Source organism: Bos indicus, chromosome 18 (assembly GCF_029378745.1).
Source record: "Bos indicus isolate NIAB-ARS_2022 breed Sahiwal x Tharparkar chromosome 18, NIAB-ARS_B.indTharparkar_mat_pri_1.0, whole genome shotgun sequence".
Lineage (NCBI taxonomy): Eukaryota > Metazoa > Chordata > Mammalia > Artiodactyla > Bovidae > Bos > Bos indicus.
In genome coordinates, this window is record NC_091777.1 from 44,663,873 (window position 1) to 44,680,996 (window position 17,124).

Consider the following 17,124-nt stretch of genomic DNA (forward strand, 5'->3'; position numbering starts at 1 on the left):
GAACCAGGCGAGAGCTGGTCTCCTGGCAACACCCCAGCTCTTCTGTCTCCCACCAAGGATGCTGCCCTGTAGGTGAGGGCTGAGTCTTCTGCTACAGGGGTATATTCCTTTGCTGAGGCTGCCGTAACAGAATACCACAGGCTGGGGGTGGTTAAACAACCCAAACATGGTGTCTCAGTTCTGGAGTCCAGACATCTGAGATCAAAGTGGTTCCCTTTGAGGATGGTGAGGAGGAGTCTGTTCCAGGCCTCTGGGGGATTGCCTGCAGTCTTTGGCATCCCCTTGGCTTGTGAATCTCTGCCTTTATCCTCTCAGAACATCTCTTCATGTGCATGTCTGTGTCCAGATTTCCCCTTTTTACAAGAACGTCAGTCCTGTTAGATTAGAGGTGCACCCTCCTCCAGTGTAACCTCATTCTAATTCATTACCTCTGCAATGATCTTTTCAAATAAGATCCTATTTTGAGGTACTGGGTATTAGGACTTAAACCTATGAACTGGGAGGGAGGGACACCATTCAGTCCATAACAGGTACATTTGAATGTGAGCCTGTGTGTGTGCCACTACTCTGTGGGGATCCTACGTCATGACTCCCCTGTCTCACCATAGTGACTGTCCTCCAGGCAGAGATAGATGCCCTGGGTTGGAAGCCCCTGTTTCTGCCTGAGTGCCATCCACTTCCAGAGCTGTAGGAAGCCACTCCTGACCAGCGGGGCTGCTGCAGCTTTGCTCCAACATGACTGACTCATAAGCTTTTTCTCCCCTTAGCTGATCTTGCACAAAATTCTTTGAACTGTTAGGCATCATTTTTATCCAGTGATCAGGTGCTTTTCTTTAATCCAGGCTTTGCTTTTCATGGCACAGGCAGCAGTAGTGGAACCCAGGCCAAATCCAACTTGAATATGAGTTTTTTATTGGCTCAAGTCTATTTTTAAAATGTACATTGCTTGCCAATTGGAGAATCAGGAAATTTCAAGTTAAAAATCCAAGTTTACAAACAGGAAAATCTGAAGATTTGGATCCACTACCAATGGTCATTTAAAAAAGAATTTTCATATTGAAATTTCATATGATTATTTGACCCTGTGGACTGTAGCTGACCAGGTTCCTCTGTCCATGGGACTCTCTAGACAAGAATACTGGAGTGGGTTGCCATGCCTTCCTTCAGGGGATCTTCCCAACCCAGGGATAGAACCTGGTTCTCCTGCATTACAGGCAGATTCTTTAGTATCTGAGCCATCAGGAAAACCCATTTTAGGAAATGGGCTGCTCCAAGCAAAGCTTCACTGAAGACCGTCGATTGGCCATTCTGAGTCTCATATCATAAAAATATGTATTTGCACCCGTGTCTTCCTGTTTTTAGCAACCTGTAGAGAGTCAGAACTCAAGTGCCCCCTCCACGTGCAGAGTGGTACAGGGCACACATGGGGCCTGTGTGGATACCATTCTGCTTTCAGATGTTCCCAGTTCACTGGGTGTTGCCCACCATTCCAGCCTGGCAAGCATGGCATGTTCAAGGTTGTAAAGGTTTAACCCTTTCCTGCCTGTGTCCTTGAGACTGAAAGATGAGGACATCCAGGACTCAAGACTTCAGAAAATAGACTACAGGCTCAGGGAGAGAAAAGCCAGACCCATCCCCACCCCCACCCTTGCCTTGTAGGTTGTTCAAGGTAAGCAAAAAAGTCAACAGAACCATTTGGAGAGAGGGGCAAGATCAACCGTGGGGATCATCTGCTCCACAGGGAAGGGACGGGGACCCAGCAGCCCACTCTACCTGCCCTGAGCCTCTTCCCTCCATCCCAGAACAGCATCCCATCACAGCAGGAATCTTCACAAAGAAGCTTATGCTGTCGGTCTCCCAGAGACTGACTTCCTGGTTGAGAAAACTGAAGCTCAGAAATGTAAAATAATGATGCCCAAAGTCTCCCAGAGAGAAAATTTAATGTTAAGTAGCTGACAGTTCAGAGTCCAATGATCTTTTCTCTACACTAACTTCCCACTGTTAACGTGTGTTGGAGGAAAGCCCACGGCCTCTTTAAAACATACAAGGTAGATGCCTTGCCTGGCCTGGGGGCTGTCAGGAAATGGTAAAATATGAGACTTGGTGCTCACAGGCCTTGTGGGACATGCTGAGACATTTAAACTTGGACCACGGGGGAACTGGGGGCGCTCAGATGGTTTTAAACAGGGAAGGACAGCAAATGCAATACAGGAACTGGGATGGAGGTAGGGAGCTGTCCATGACCCCAGTGCTGAATCAGCCACCCCGAAAGGCTGGGAAACATAGGACAGGTGCAGGGGACCAAGTCTACAGTTGGATGTAGGGGGAAAGGAAGGGAGTGGAGGTTGGTCCTAAATTTATGGCTTTCCAACACTCTGTGATGAAAGAGGGGGAAGGCATTGAGGGGGAGGAGACTTGAAATACGCGAAGTCAAGTGGAGGAAGAAATGAGGCAGAAGCTTATGAAGAAGGCAGGCTCCTACCTCATGCATAGCCACTCATTAGAACTTCCAGGTCACTCACAGTCTTGGGCTCTTCCTGAGAGCTTGAGAGAGACCCGATTCTCCACACAACAATCAGGACAGAGCCAACAGACTTGATTGTTCTGCCATATTCTTAGTCTTTGAGCCCTCAGGTTGGAAGGAGCCAGCCTCTTCTGAGAAATCCAGGGACAGTAATGCTGGACTAGTAAAAATCAAGAATGTGGTGGTCAACCCTGGAGCCAGCTCAGAAAAGCCATCTTTGTCCCACAGGACACCCAGGGGATATCTGCCAGGCTCCATATGACCTCAACTTCAAAAGGACTCAGCTGGCTCTAGGGTACAAGCATTGCTCCCCTTCCTCCCTCCTCTTCCTAACCTTTCATCACTCACCACACATTGCCCAAATACCTCCTCTGTGCCAGGCACTTTTGCCAGCTGGGAACACAAAGGCAAGTCCTCTGGGGGCAGCACAGGGAGAGGGATTCCCTGGAAGGAAGCCAGCCCTCCTTGCCATTCTCTCCTCCTCTGGAGTCTATGGATTGCCATTTGCAACTTGGCAGCAGCTGCACCCTGCCAGGGGCCAGGGCATTCTGGGTTTACTCATACACTCCTTTCTGTCCATATTATACCCCAACTCTCAATTTTGAGAAGTAAATATGCAATTTTTTCCTCCCTGTAATTTTCCCTGCTGTGGCTGTTGGATGTCAGAGCAGCTGGAAAATGTGAACAGCTCAGTGCTTTCTAAAAGTAAAAGGAGGCCGTGCAGCTTCATACATCGTCTGCTGCTCTTGGCAAAATCCGACAGCTCTGCTGGGAGGGAAGATGCTCTCCAGGCTGTACTGTCAGGGGAACTTTTAACCCAAATAATCCACGTCCCCGCCTACCATTAGCAATGAGATAATTGCCAAAAAGTAAGCGTATGTGTGTGCGTGCACGGGCACGTGTGTGTGTGTTGCAGAGATGTTAGTAGAGGTGAAACAAAGGTATCTGCTTATGCAGTCAAACTTTCTGCCTGTTCCTCAGGAGACTTTCAAACCCTCGTGTCTCAGTAACTGAAGGTCAGGACAGTCTGATCTACGCTTTTGTTTGGAAGAAGCGAGTCAAAGAGATCCGGGGTGGCTTATTTACTGTGTAACCTTGACAATGTTTAGTCTCTCTGGGTCTTAATTTTATCATTTGTAAAACAGAGCAGAGGACTTGGAGATATGCTTCCTCGAGCCCCTTGCAGGAAGGACTTACTGGCCACCCATGGGACAGGGGGGTCAGCTGTAAGCTCCCTAAAGATCTGCAGGAGACTGCCTCATCTTACGTCATGCCCTTCCCCGGGAACTCTGCATCCAGCTACCGAATCAGGTGGAAGCATACAGGCACAGCCATTTCTGCTGGCTGCTGGGCGCTCTGACAGCCGACAGCCACTCCTGAGCTCCCATCAAGGCTTTGTCGAACCTGTGTCCCTGACCGACTTCTCCTTCTACTCACTTCCCCTTCCTCCCTTTTCTCTTCATAGATATTGAACCTTGATCACATCTTGCACCCCAAACTCTATCTCAACCTCTCCTTACAGAAAACCAATCCTGTGACAAACAGGGATAAAGATTTCTACTTCAAGAGGTTATTGTGTGAAAGCTAAATGGGATGTTTATGTAGTACCCAGCATAATGTCTGGAACATTAACAAAGCATGACAAATGTTTATTCCTTTTCTCTTAAAAGCTCTGACACCCAGAAAGAGAAAAATGAATATCGTATACTAAAGCATATATATGGAATCTAGAAAGATGGTACTGAGAAACTTATTTGCAATGCAGCAGTGGAGACACAGAAATAGAAAACAGACTTACGGACATAGGAAGTGGGTAGGAAGGAGAGGGTGGGATGTATGGAGAGGGTAACAGGGAAACATGTTACTGTATGTAAAATAGATGTGCTTAATCTCTCAGTCATGTCTGACTCTTTGCAACCCCATGGACTGTAGCCCACCAAGCGCCTCTGTCCATGGGGATTCTCCAGGCAGGAATACTAGAGTGGGTTGTCATGCCCTCCTCTAGGGGATCTTCCTGACCCAGGGATCAAACCCAGGTCTCCTGCATTGCAGGCAGATTCTTTACCATCTGAGTTACCAGGGAAGCCCAAGAATACTGGAGTGGATAGCCTATCCCTTCTCCAAGGGATCTTCCCGACCCAGGAATCGAACCGGGGCCTCCTGCGTTAGCAGGCAGATTCTTCACCATCTGAGCTACCAGGGAAGCCCCAACAGGCTGAGGACAGGCCCCTCTGGGACAAAATAGGCAGCCAGTGGAAATTTGCTCTATGACTCAGGGAACTCAAACCAGGGCTCTGTAACAACCTAGAGGGGTGGATGGAGAGGGAGGTTGGAGGGAGGTTCAACAAGGAGGGGACATAGGTATATCTATGGCTGATTCATGTTGATGTTTGGCAGAAGCCAACACAATACTGTGCAACACAATACTGTAAAGCAATTATCCTTCAATTAAACATAAATACATTTTTAAAAACTTAAAAAAAAAAACTGACGCTAAGCCCCATTCCAGGCCTCGCAAAGCAGTTGTTCATAGCCTGTGCTCTGTGGTACTGGTTTGGATAAAGTCCAGAGGGGAGAGTGGCCCTGAAAGTTCCTTCCAGCTGCTAAGTTTAAGGACCTGGCAGAGGACTCTGGAGCCAGCCTTGTCCCTGTGAAGTTCATTATCCATGGATCACATCAGCCCTCTTCAAGGTTCCTCATCGAAAAGAAATCGAGCATGCAAATGCTCTTTTATCATAATCACCACGTATCCACAGGGTAATTCATAAAAGAGCTGGAAATATATTGAAATTCAATATTGTTTTAGTCCAAATCAATATTAATAATTGTTTGCATTTTTAAAGTGCAATTTGCAATTGAAAAATGCACAAAGATCAACCAGTAGTTGCTAACACATCAAATTTTCCTGTTAAAGGCATATTCCCTTACCTTTAAAGTGTTTCTTATAGAGCAGAGGGTGGTGCTGATCCATGAAAATGTTATCTATTATTTACATGCACAACATTAGAATTTGGCTTCCATTATGCATGAGCTGAAAGGCCAGTAACTTTCAAGTGCTTGATTTTTTTAATTACACTTCTTATTTTGAAATAATTATAGATTAACATATGGTTGTAAGAAGTATTACAGAGAAATACTGTGTACCCTTTATCCATTTCCCCCCAGTAGTAATGTCTTGTAAAACTACAGTGTAGTATCCCAGTAAGAATATTGACATAGATACAGTCAAAATAGAGGACATTTCTATCACCACAAGGATGCCTCATGTTGCCCTTTTACATTCTTTAAAAATTAAAGATTTTTAAATGACAACGGTGACCATGAACATGGTGGGACTTAAATCATTAGCTCTGTTTAGACTTTTAGACTTCTGCCTTAAAATGATTTTTATCATTAAATGAGGCACTGTCCCAGCTGGACTTGATGGGTTCAAACATAGAGCAGTGGTCACCTAGGTAGAGTGGACCCAGGAGAGACTTGCCTCAACCAGGCAGGCCTCAGGCATGACTGTGGACCAGAAAGAACCTGAGAACGTATTTTCCAGTTTGACACTTGCATGAGGGTCCTTTGTCCTTTACAATAGGGATAAGATTATCTTGAAGGGAAACAGTTTGGCAGCTTTGGTCCATAGAGACACAGCATCGACCCAGATTTGTGGCAAGGGACAGTCAGCAGGTGTGGGTGAGGGACACCTCGCCAGAGTGCCACCTGCTCTGCCTGAAACTGGCCTCCTGCAAATACAATTCACAAGATGTCTTTCTGTTCTCCAAAACGTGTTAGTCACACCCTAGAGCTGCAAGGAACTTGGAAACTCATCTACAGTGCTTATTCTGGATGCAGATTGATTCCAAGATTAGGCAAACCAAGTCCTAAGGGTCAACAGTTAAACTGGAGGGACAGCCAGGCCCAGAACCTAGGCTCCCTGCTCTGAGCTTTGCTTGCATCCCATGACATCTGGCCACTTTGGGGGAGGGGGCTGCCTGGGTTTGTAAACCCATTTCCTCTCTATTCTGGTCATGTTTCACACAGGCATGAACTTGACAATTCTGGTCCTTCTTGGCCCCAGGGCCTGCACCTGCGGGATGAGTGAAATGATAAGATAGTGATTTCTGCTCAGTTTGCTTTCACTGATTTTTGATTGAAGTAAAATTAATAGTGTTGTTGTTATTTATATACATAATGTAAACCATTTTAACCATTTTTAAGTCCAAAGGCATTAAGTACATTCACATTGTTCTGCAGCCATCACCTCTGCACTTCTCCAGAACTTTTTTCATATTCTCCAACTGAAAGTCTGTCCCCATTAAGTAATAATTCCCCATTCCCTCGCCCCTGCAGTCCCTGGTAACCACTCTTCTACTTCCTGTCTCTGAGTTTGTCTACATGGAATCATACAGTATTTGTCTTATTGTGACTGGCTCCTTTCACAGCATAATGTCCTCAAGTTTCACTCATGTTATACCATGAATTGCTTTCACTGGTTTTTGATCAAGCCATGTAAACTGATATTCATGGGGTTCTAATGTTAAAAAAAAAAAAAAAAAGGATGCACAGAAGAACTATACAAAGGAGATCTTCATGGCTCAGATAACCACGATGGTATGAGCACTCACCTAAGCCAGACATCCTGGAAGGTGAAGTCAACTGGGCCATGGGAAGCATTACTATGAACAAAGCTAGTGGAGATGGTGGAATTCCAGTTGAGCTATTTCAAGTCCTAAAAGATGATGCTGTGAAAGTGTTGCACTCAATATGCCAGCAAATTTGGAAACCTCAGTCCTGGCCACAGGACTGGAAAAGGTCAATTTTCATTCCAATCCCAAAGAAAGACAATGTCAAAGAATGTTCAAACTACCACACAATTACACTCATCTCACACACTAGTAAAGTAATGCTTAAAATTCTCCAAGCTGGGTTTCAATAGTATGTGAACCGTGAACTTCCAGATGTTCATGCTGGTTTTAGAAGACAGAGGAACCAGAGATCAAATTGCCAACATGTGTTAGATCATAGGAAAAGCAAGAGAATTACAGAAAAACATCTCCTTCTGCTTTACTGACTATGCCAAAGCTGTTGACTGTGTAGATCAAAACAAACTGTGGAAAAATCTGAAAGAGATGGGAATACCAGACCACTAGACCTGCCTCCTGAGAAATCTGTATGCAGGTCAAGAAGCAACAGTTAGAACTGGACATGGAACAATGGACTGCTTCCAAATATGGAAATGAGTCCATCAAGGCTGTATATTGTCACCATGCTTATTTAACTTATATGCAGCATACATCACTCAAAATGCACAAGCTGAAATCAAGATTGCTGGAAGAAATATCAATAACCTCAGATATGCAGATGACACCACCCTTATGGCAGAAAGTGAAGAGAAACGAAAGAGACTCTTGATGAAAGTGAAAGAGGAGAGTGAAAAAGCTGGCTTAAAACTCAACATGCAGAAAAATAAGATCATGGTTTCTGGGCCCATCGCTTCATGGCAGATAGATGGGGAAATAATGGAAACAGTAAGAAACTTTATTTTGGGGGGCTCTAAAATCACTGCAGATGGTGACTGCAGCTGTGAAATTAAAAGACACTTGCTCCTTGGAAGAAAAGCTATGACCAACCTGCTGCTGCTGCTGCTAAGTCGCTTCAGTCGTGTCTGACTCTGTGCGACCCCATGGACTTCAGCCTACCAGGCTTCTCCGTCCATGGGATTCTCCAAGCAAGAACACTGGAGTGGGTTGCCATTTCCTTCTCCAATGCATGAAAGTGGAAAGTGAAAGTGAAGTTGCTCAGTCGTATCTGACTCTTAGCGACCCCATGGACTGCAGCCTACCAGGCTCCTCCATCCATGGGATTTTCCAGGCAACAGTACCGGAGTGGGGTGCCATTGCCTTCTCCCGTTACCAACCTAGACAGCATATTAAAAAGCAGAGACATTACTTCGTTGACAAAGGTCCGTTTAGTCAACAAAAAACTATGGTTTTTCCAGTAGTCATGTATGGATGTGAGAGTTGGACTGTAAAGAAAGCTGAGCACTGAAGAATTGATGCTTTTGAACTGTGGTGTTGGAGAAGACTCTTGAGAGTCCTTTGGACTGCAAGGAGATCAAACCAGTCAGTCATAAAGGAAATCAGTCCTGAATATTCATTGGAAGGACTGATGTTGAAGCTGAAACTACAATACTTTGGCCACCTGATGCAAAGAACTGACTCCTTAGAAAAGACCCTGATGCTGGGAAAGATTGAAAACAGGAGGAGAAGGGGGAAACAGAGGATGAAATGGCTGGATGGCATCAACAATTCGTGGGCATGAGTCTGAGCAAGCTCCAGGAGCTGGTGACAGACAGTAAAGCCTGGTGTGCTGCAGTCCATGGGGTCGAAAAGAGTTGGACACAACTGAGTGACTGAACCGACTGACCAATGCAAACTACAGTTTTGTTTGGGAGTTCCCTCGCATCATACTGTATTTTAAAGGTTTGAAAATCATCCATTTTACAGTGTCTAAATGACAAATATTTGTTTGTATTGTGTGTTCTAATATACTCATACATATAGAAATAGAGTCATCATTTAGTCTTCAAGCCCCATGTTTTGAAATCTGTCCTATCAGACATGAAGATACAGAAATGGCATCCTGGTGGTGAGTGTGCCTAGGGTGTTTGGGAGCGGTCAGTTTTGTCAGGTTCCCTGGTGGAGCTCAGTTCCTTGTCTCTTCTTCCGTCATAGGATTGGACTACTCGTTGAACCTGATTCCAGCTCAGACCTGATCAAAACAGACCCTCAGCTCCCTGAAACAGAAATGACCTTTTTAAAATTCCAGGTTCATGGAGTGTCTCTCTCCAGATGGTCCAATCACCTCTATTAACTCACACTCATTCAACATGTGGCAAAGGTTATTGATCACCTGTGCCAGGCACTGTGCTAAGTGCTGGGAATACAAAGATGAGCAAAGAGTCCAAAACAGGCATGAGAATGCTCTCCACATAGTGGAGGAAGGGCTGTAACTGAGATACCCGCGCTCACAAGATTGAGGATACCACCTGCAAGCTGGTGGGGAGGGAGTTAGTTTTTTTACCTGTAGGATTATTTTTCCATACCCTGTCCTTTATTTAGGGTAATAAAGTACCCTAAAAATATAAGTTCTGGCCAGAGATGATACCCATAGTTTGGTTTATTCCTAATAGCAAAGAGGACACTGCAGCCTGTGACATCTTGGCCAGGCTTTCAGGACCCTCCTGCCATGGCTGTGTATTTGCAGGCTTCCCTTCATCCTCTTTGTATGAGCTGGGCTGTGGTGTTCCTAGTGGGGCTGTGGGGACAAGGTTTGGGGCTGTTTGAACCTGATTTGTACCTCGGCCTTCGCCTCGGGGTCGCCTTTCTCTCTCCCTGCAGACAGCGTGGGAGATTGGAGGGAATCCCTGCCTTGTAACAAGGGAGTGGTTATCAAGTAAATTGCTTCCCCCAGGAATGGGGGGCAGTCGTGCCTGCCCGGATGTGCTGAGGCTGGGCCCTGCCCATTTCAGGACCCAGGTCAGCGCTCTGCCGTGTCAGTGATGAGGCAGGAGTCTGCAGCCCCACCTCAGAGTCTTGAGCCCTTGCAGCCATCCGTCATCCTCAAAGAGCATTGCAACTTTATGCCTGTGCATAAAAACTGGAGGGACTCATCCCAGAGTTTGCGGCTGCCATCGCCGCTGCCGTTAGAGCAGTTTTAATTAGCTGTAGGATTTTAATGAGCTGAAATCGAGAAGAACCCCATCTCAGAAGTAAGCAGGAGCTGAACACAGGGAAGAACTCTGACAAAAACAGATGGAGGTGGTGTTCTCAGGGGACTGGGCTGTGTGCTTTGTTTCAGCAAAGAGCAAATGAGTTACCGAGGCCAGGAGGCTGAGGAGGGAAGCCGGTGGGTCAGCCCCAGCGCCGGCCTCGGTGGGGGCAGAGCTGGAAGCGTGGCCCCCTCTGCTGCCATTGTGGAATGCTTGGTGCCGGATTCAAGGTGACGGCAATGTCTGGCTCCATTCTCCTCAAGTTGCCATAGCAGCCTCTCTCCCGATGAGCAGCTTCTCTTAGAGCCCTCAGCCAGGAGGGACGTCACTGTTCACTCCTGCCGGTTCGAGGAGGAAGCGACTGGTCAGAGAACTTTCCCAGGCCCGGGGCCCGCACACCCAGTGGGTGCACCCACCGGTGCGAGGCTGGACGCCTCCTCCTGCCTCCAGTGGGGCACAGGGGTGGGTCTCCACAGCCTGAGGGGGTCCTCTGGGTGACTGGGGGGAGTATCCAGGCCTTGGAGCATCCGCAGCCAAGTGTGTCCTTGGAGCCGTCCGTCCGTCCGTCTGCCTGCCGGCCCTTCGCCACTGGAGGTGCGTGCATTTTGGCTGAATTCCCAAGTCCTTGCTTGTGCCCTGAAGTGAATTTTCTAGAGACAAAATTTTAAATCGGATAAATACGGAAATAGGAGAAATCCTTGGCCCTGCCCTGTGTCCCAGGAGGTGTTTACAAGATTAATTGGATTTCTCTTTCTTCCTGTAAAAATTGGTGACGCCATTCGGGGCCCCAGGGAGAGAAGCCCCCGGGAGCGCTAGGAACTGTGAGGAGGGCAGGACCTTCTGAAATCTCAATGGGCTATTTATTTTTCTTGCCTCACCCCTCCCCCTTCCACTCCATCATTTGAATTTTCTTCTTGTCTGCTGATCTTAGAAGGGAAGTAGGAGAAGGTTCTCCACTTGTCATTGGGGTGTGATGTAGTGTGTGCTGAGCCTGTACCCATGCCACTGGGAGTGGGGGCTTGTGAATGTGTTTGTCGGGTCCTGGGCAGCCCACCTCCAGCCTTGACTGTTGTGTCCCCTCCCCAGGCAGCAGCTCAACTCGCAGGAGAGGGAGACAGCCTTTGAACATCATCTCCCTGTGGCCTTGAAAATAACATGTGACTTTGAAGACAAGGACTCTCACGGGGACTATAGGGGATCAGATGTGCCCACCGTCTGGAGTGTCTGGTGGTCTGTTGGTGATCTCTCACCTACCTCTCTTTAAAGGAAGGAGTTTCCTACAGATTCTGTGATGTTGTTTTTTCCCTCCTGGGGCCTTGAAGACTCAGTCAGGCTGCAAACCATTCCCCTAGGAGAGGAGGCAGGCTAACCTTTGATTCCTGTTTGCACGAAGCAGGGAGTTAGCTAATCAGATGGTCTCCAGTGAGAGCCAACCCTGGGAGAAAGGTCCAGTGGAGGGGTGGGTGCTGGGGTCTGAGGCGTAGAAGCTAAGTCTGGGCAGGGGAAGCCATGCATGTCTCTAACACCAGCTTCCCTAGGTGTAGAGAGAGTGCTTATATTCTCTTGGGGGCTGACAAGGAGAGAGTCTCTAAGCTGAGATGCTTGAATAATTGATGCTCCTGCCACCGTGAAAGTGCAGGTTCTGGGGCTGTGTTCTCTTCTCCCCAGATTTGGGGTCAGGGATGTGGTCTTCAGCCTGGCTCCAGGCACACGGGCTGCTGGAAGCCTGGCTCCAGTTGGTGGGCTTAGTTTGGGCTGGTTCAGAAACAAGTGAGAACAGGTCATGGCTGGAGGAGGAGGGAAATCTGTACCGACTTGAACGGTGACCATGTGACAGATTAGAAAGAAGAGGAAACTGAGCAGCTCTTCTGCAGTCACTTCTGCAGTGCCAGCCACCATACAAACAATGCAATAATGATCACACGTGCCTCTGAGTCCCTTTTCCTCATCAAATAGTCTTTGGGTCAAGATTGGGCAACACATTATTAGCTGCTTTACCAGGCCACTGTGTCTGCTGGCCATCGACTTGCCATCCTTTCTTCCCTTCTTTCTTTCTTCTTTCTTCTCCCCACCTTGAGAAATGTCCTAATTTGGGGGTTCACCCTAGATCAGATTGGTTTCCTGACCTCGTGTCTCACTCTGAAGGCTGGTGTGTCTGCAGGCAGTATATCAACACCTTGGCCAGCATAAGCTGGGTGTCCTTATAGCCATGGCCTTGCTTATAGTTCAACCTGTGGGTCCTGCGCAGAGGGCCTGTCATCACTGAGGGAGGGTCCTGGGAGACCGCAGGCCATTGGGCATGCTGTGGGCTTTGTCCTTCCCTGGAGCCTGGGGCCTGCACTCCGGCACCTGCGTCTTTTCAGAATGATGAGCCAGGTCCCCAGAATGGTCCCATCTGGGGCCACCATGGAGAGGGAGGCTGCAGACCCTGAGGGGCTTCAGGGTCTGAGCCTTTGGGGACATGTTGCTGCCCATTTTCACCCACTGCAAGCTGGAGGCAGGGTATCCCTGGTTTTGGCAGGAAGCAGCCGCCTTTCTCTGTAGCAAGGTGGAGCGGGACGGGGGGGGGGGGGTGGTGTGGTGCAGGAGGGGCTGTTGCAGGGAGGTCAGGGCCAGCTAGAACCCTGGAGCCAATGCCAGAGGCAAACAGCACCTGGTCAGCACTGCCTCTGAAACATGAAAGCTGGGAGGTCGTGGGAAACTCCTGCTTGCACAGCTCAGAGAGCCTGGCATTCAGGCGTGTTCCCGTGCATGGAGGCCTGGGGCAGGTTAATTAAAGTTAACTGAGTGAAAAAATAATTACAGAGACTGCAGAGGGGAGAAACCCAAACCTGCAATTTAACTCTCAGCCTCAGAGCCTTGCTGAGAACTGTCTAGTCCTTGGGAATGTGTGTTTGGGCAGAGGAAGGTGGGGTTTCTCTGTTTATCACTTCCTGCCTCGTGCCCCATCTTCAGGTTGGATACAGAGGGACAAAAGCTGGGGTTTCCTCCCCCAGCACCTGGGTGCCGGGTCAGAGATGGGTTCCCTGTTCAGAATGTCAAGCCAAGGAGACTCCAGGCAGGGCTCATCCTTGTGCTGAGTGGCACACTGGTCTGGGGCCTGATCAGCACCCTGCTGTGTCTCAGGGGTTACTGGGCACTGCCCACCTGGCCTCAGCCTTCCTCGGGCATTGCCCTGTGCCAGACAGGGGCAAGTTCCCAAAGGGCTTCTTAGGTGGAAAGAGGGTGATGTCCCTGGACCCAGGTGGGTAGGATCGGGTGAAGATAAGGGGAACAAGTGATAGCTTGCTCGAACCACCCCGCCACACCCCCAGCCCACCCCCACCCCACCCCCCACTGCAGGAACTTACATCTTTCCTTTAGGCAGATGGCCTTGGGGAGCTGTCATCTTTTTCTTTCGGCCACGCCACATGGCATACAGGATCCTAGTTCTCCCGACCAGGGATCGAACCCATGCCCCGTGCTGTGGAAACTCGAAATCCTAACCACTGGACCACCAGGGAAGTCCCAGGGTGCCCCCGTCTTGACCCACAGCTTGACCCAACTGATGTCACTAGTTGGTATCAGGATACTTGGTAGGCATTTCTTTTACTTCAAGGGGAATGAGGGTGGGGGCAAGCAACATGGGCATGGCCTGGGTCTGCAGTGGCTGGAGCAGCAGGTGTCCATCTGCTGGCACACAGCCTCTGAGCCTGGGATCTGTCAGACCTGGGTCTGGCCACCCTGTGTCAGCTCCAGACCGCTTCGAGAGCTGGGATGACCATGATCTGGCTGGAACTTCAGCCCCTGTCGGTGCGACTATCCAGCAGGGCTATGATTCCACCCAGCTCATCCTTCCGTCTGTGGGGGGCAGGGACAGCTCTGGCTGATACAGTGGCGAGTCAGTCAGTCTCTGACATCTCTGGGCCTGAGAGGCCCCTTCTCAAAGCTTCTGGTTCTATGGAGACCCTTGTCCCCAGCATCCTGTAGATGGGAGCCAAGGCAGAGACAGACCCAAGAACTTCTCTGTCCACTGGGCCAATTGTGAGCCACAGGGACCCGGATTCCTGCCTGAACAGTGTGGGGGGTGGCTGCTGTCCCCTGGCTGTGGGTGGTAGGGGTCCACACCAGGGCCCCCCCCCCCCCCCGGGGCAGGAGCTGGGGAGTATCTCTCTCCGTGGCTTTTCTAAAGGTCCAGATACAGGAGACCCTGGCAGGAAGCTGGTGTCTCAGCCCCAGGTGGTGACCAGCCTTTGCCTCCTTGGACTTGAGAAGGTCAAAGGGACGCATGTGAGTAAGGGTGGAGGGGTCCAGGGACTCTGCTTGGTCACGAGCAGTGACCGGGGCCCTGGGCCTCAGTGATGGGCCGTCTTTCTCCCCCACTGCTCCGTAGACCTGGCCTGATGGACGCCCAGTGTGGACAATGAGGGAAGAACGTGCCTCCCGCACCCGAGAGGTGACCCCGGAGCGAGCCCCGGATGTCCCCGCGAGCAGGAACGATGCGACTGGCTTGCATGTTCTCGTCCATCCTGCTGTTCGGAGCTGCAGGACTCCTTCTCTTCATCAGCCTGCAGGACCCCACGGAGCTCACCCCCCACCAGGCACCAGGTGAGCCCTTGCACTCGGCCCAGCTGCCTGCTTGACCCGGCTCTCCCGCCCGAAGTACAGGCCTCTGCGCTGCCATGGGGCCAAGGCAGAGGTTCCAGTCACCAGCCACAGTGTGGGGGCACTGTATCTGTGGTCAGGCCACCAACCATGTGGTTCTGGCCTCTGACCTCTGACGTCTGGCCCGTGCACTCCTCTTGGGAAGAATGGCCAGGCTGCCCCTCTCTCATCTGGTCGTTGCCTCTGGTGAAACTAAGATTTCAGGGTCCCACCACCTCTCGGGTCCTCTTCCACATGATCTGGGATATCAGAGGACAAGTGACTTCTCCCTGAGCCCAGGCCTCCCCAATGGGACTCTGATTCTCTGCCCAGCGCTGGGGACCTCTCAAATTCAGCCTCTTCAGCCTGGGCAAGAAAGTGGGGTGCCTCGGTGCCTCCCGGCTTTGTAAAGCTGAAGAGCCTCCTGCTGGCCTCCCCACCTACGGCCTCCCAGCCCACTGGACTTGCAGAGGTGGGGATGGCAGTGAGGGGAGAGCAGGAAGGATGGTCCTGGAGCCTCAGGGTGGACAGAAGGTAGAGAGGGACGCTCAGGCAAGGCCCCTCTGACTGAGACGTGGCCAAGCCCCAGACAGCACGGCCGAACTGGAGGGCCGCCAGTGTGGGGCCAAGGCCAGGAATTGTTGGCATCACATGAAGGGATAGCACGGTTGCCAGGCCAAGCACCTGCGTTTACAACAGAGGTCCCAGAGGCCTTGTTAGGGGAGGGTCCTTGATGGCTGGACACCCCTGGGCTGCTGGACACAGACAGAAGGAAAGGGGCGCTGAGGCTGGAGGGTTAGGCAGAGGGATTCCCCACACCATCCCTGCCTACAGCCCACAGCCCAGGAGTGCGGGACACAGTGTTAGGGGGTCCCTGGCCCTGAGTGGGGAGGGCACAGGGCCCGCCACGGCTCACATGCTCAGGGCAGCCTGCACCCATGCTGAGCTCAGCCTGGGTGCCCGTAGGTGCCATATGGAAAGGCGAAAGGAGCAGGAGGCCAGAGCTAGGCCTGGCAGCTGCTGTTGGAGACCCTGGCGGGAGAGGCTGGTGAGTCATTTGTCTCATCCCTGAGCATCAGCGAGAAGCAGCCCAGCGCCAGGCAGACCCCCTGGGGCTGGTGGTGAGTCACTGGTGCTGACTCATGCTTGGGCCCGACCCTCTACGGAGGTGGCTGTCAAAGATGTGTCTGGCTGCTTCCCAGCTTCGGAAGCAGAGACCCGTGACTGAGCCAGTCCCTCTGTGGAGGCTTTGCAGCTTCATGTGGGCCCCAGAGTGGCCAGCGACTCTAAGAGCAGCACCTAGCTCCATGGGCCGCGCCACCCAGAGCACTCAGAGTTGTTCTCTGCAGTTGTGTGTTGTATGAGCGGGAGCGAGCTCCCGAAAAAGGCCTCTGGGCGCGGCTTGGGGATAACGGCGCCGTGTGTCCTCTGCACGTCTTGGTGTGCGCACGCGTGGTTGGGGCACAAGTGGGCAGAGGGTTCTCATGTCTTGTGTCTGCTTTCTGTGGGACCAGCCTGGGAGAGAAGACTCGAGTGTGTCTGTGGTGTCCACTGGGGCTGGGTGCCCATCTGTGGTGTCTTCTGGGGACCGGTGTGATAGTCCTGAGTGGGGTCGCTGGCTGGTGACCTCGATATGTGCTCTGCCATGCTGCAGCAGCTGACGGCACAGAGACCTTGCCCCTTGTGTTGTGGATTCCTGTCCTCGCCAGCTGGCATGGCCTGCACAGCTACCCCGGTGCACATGTGTGGATTACCTCCATCACTGGTGGAGTGGGGGCCCAGCGGACAGTGAGGGTTTCTGGGGTGGGTGCACCCCACTCCAGTACTCTTGCCTGGAAAATCCCATGGACGGAGGAGCCTGGTAGGCTGCAGTCCATGGGGTCGCTGGGAGTCAGATATGACTGAGTGACTTCACTTTTCGCTTTCATGCATTGGAGAAGGCAATGGCAACCCACTCCAGTGTTCTTGCCTGGAGAATCCCAGGGATGGGTGAGCCTGGTGGGCTGCCATCTATGGGGTCGCACAGAGTCAGACACGACTGAAGTGACTTAGCATAGCATAGCATAGACTGGCAGGCGGGATGGCAGGAAGCTGAGGCCAGCCTCCCCCTGCAGCCGGGGATGGCAAGGACCTGGCAGACCCAGGTGTGGAGCTTGCTTGGGTTTTGAGCTCCCTTCTTCTGGCTGTAAACGGAGCCGGACCACCTGGGCGTAGCACC

General features: G+C 50.8%; 1 protein-coding gene across 2 annotated transcripts in view; it reads left to right on the forward strand.

Moving 5' to 3' along the window:
- Positions 1 to 17,124, forward strand: part of CHST8 (carbohydrate sulfotransferase 8) — a 145,171-nt gene that overhangs the window by 56,574 nt on the left and 71,473 nt on the right. Inside the window, exons 1-2 of one of the 2 annotated variants that reach the window (XM_070770920.1) lie at positions 10,777 to 10,877; positions 14,656 to 14,870. In XM_070770920.1, coding sequence (XP_070627021.1) covers positions 14,741 to 14,870 — 130 coding nt within the window. In that variant the 5' untranslated portion in view covers positions 10,777 to 10,877; positions 14,656 to 14,740. Of the gene's footprint in view, positions 1 to 10,776; positions 10,878 to 14,655; positions 14,871 to 17,124 lie in introns of those variants that run through there. The other variant, XM_070770919.1, reaches the window with a different exon arrangement.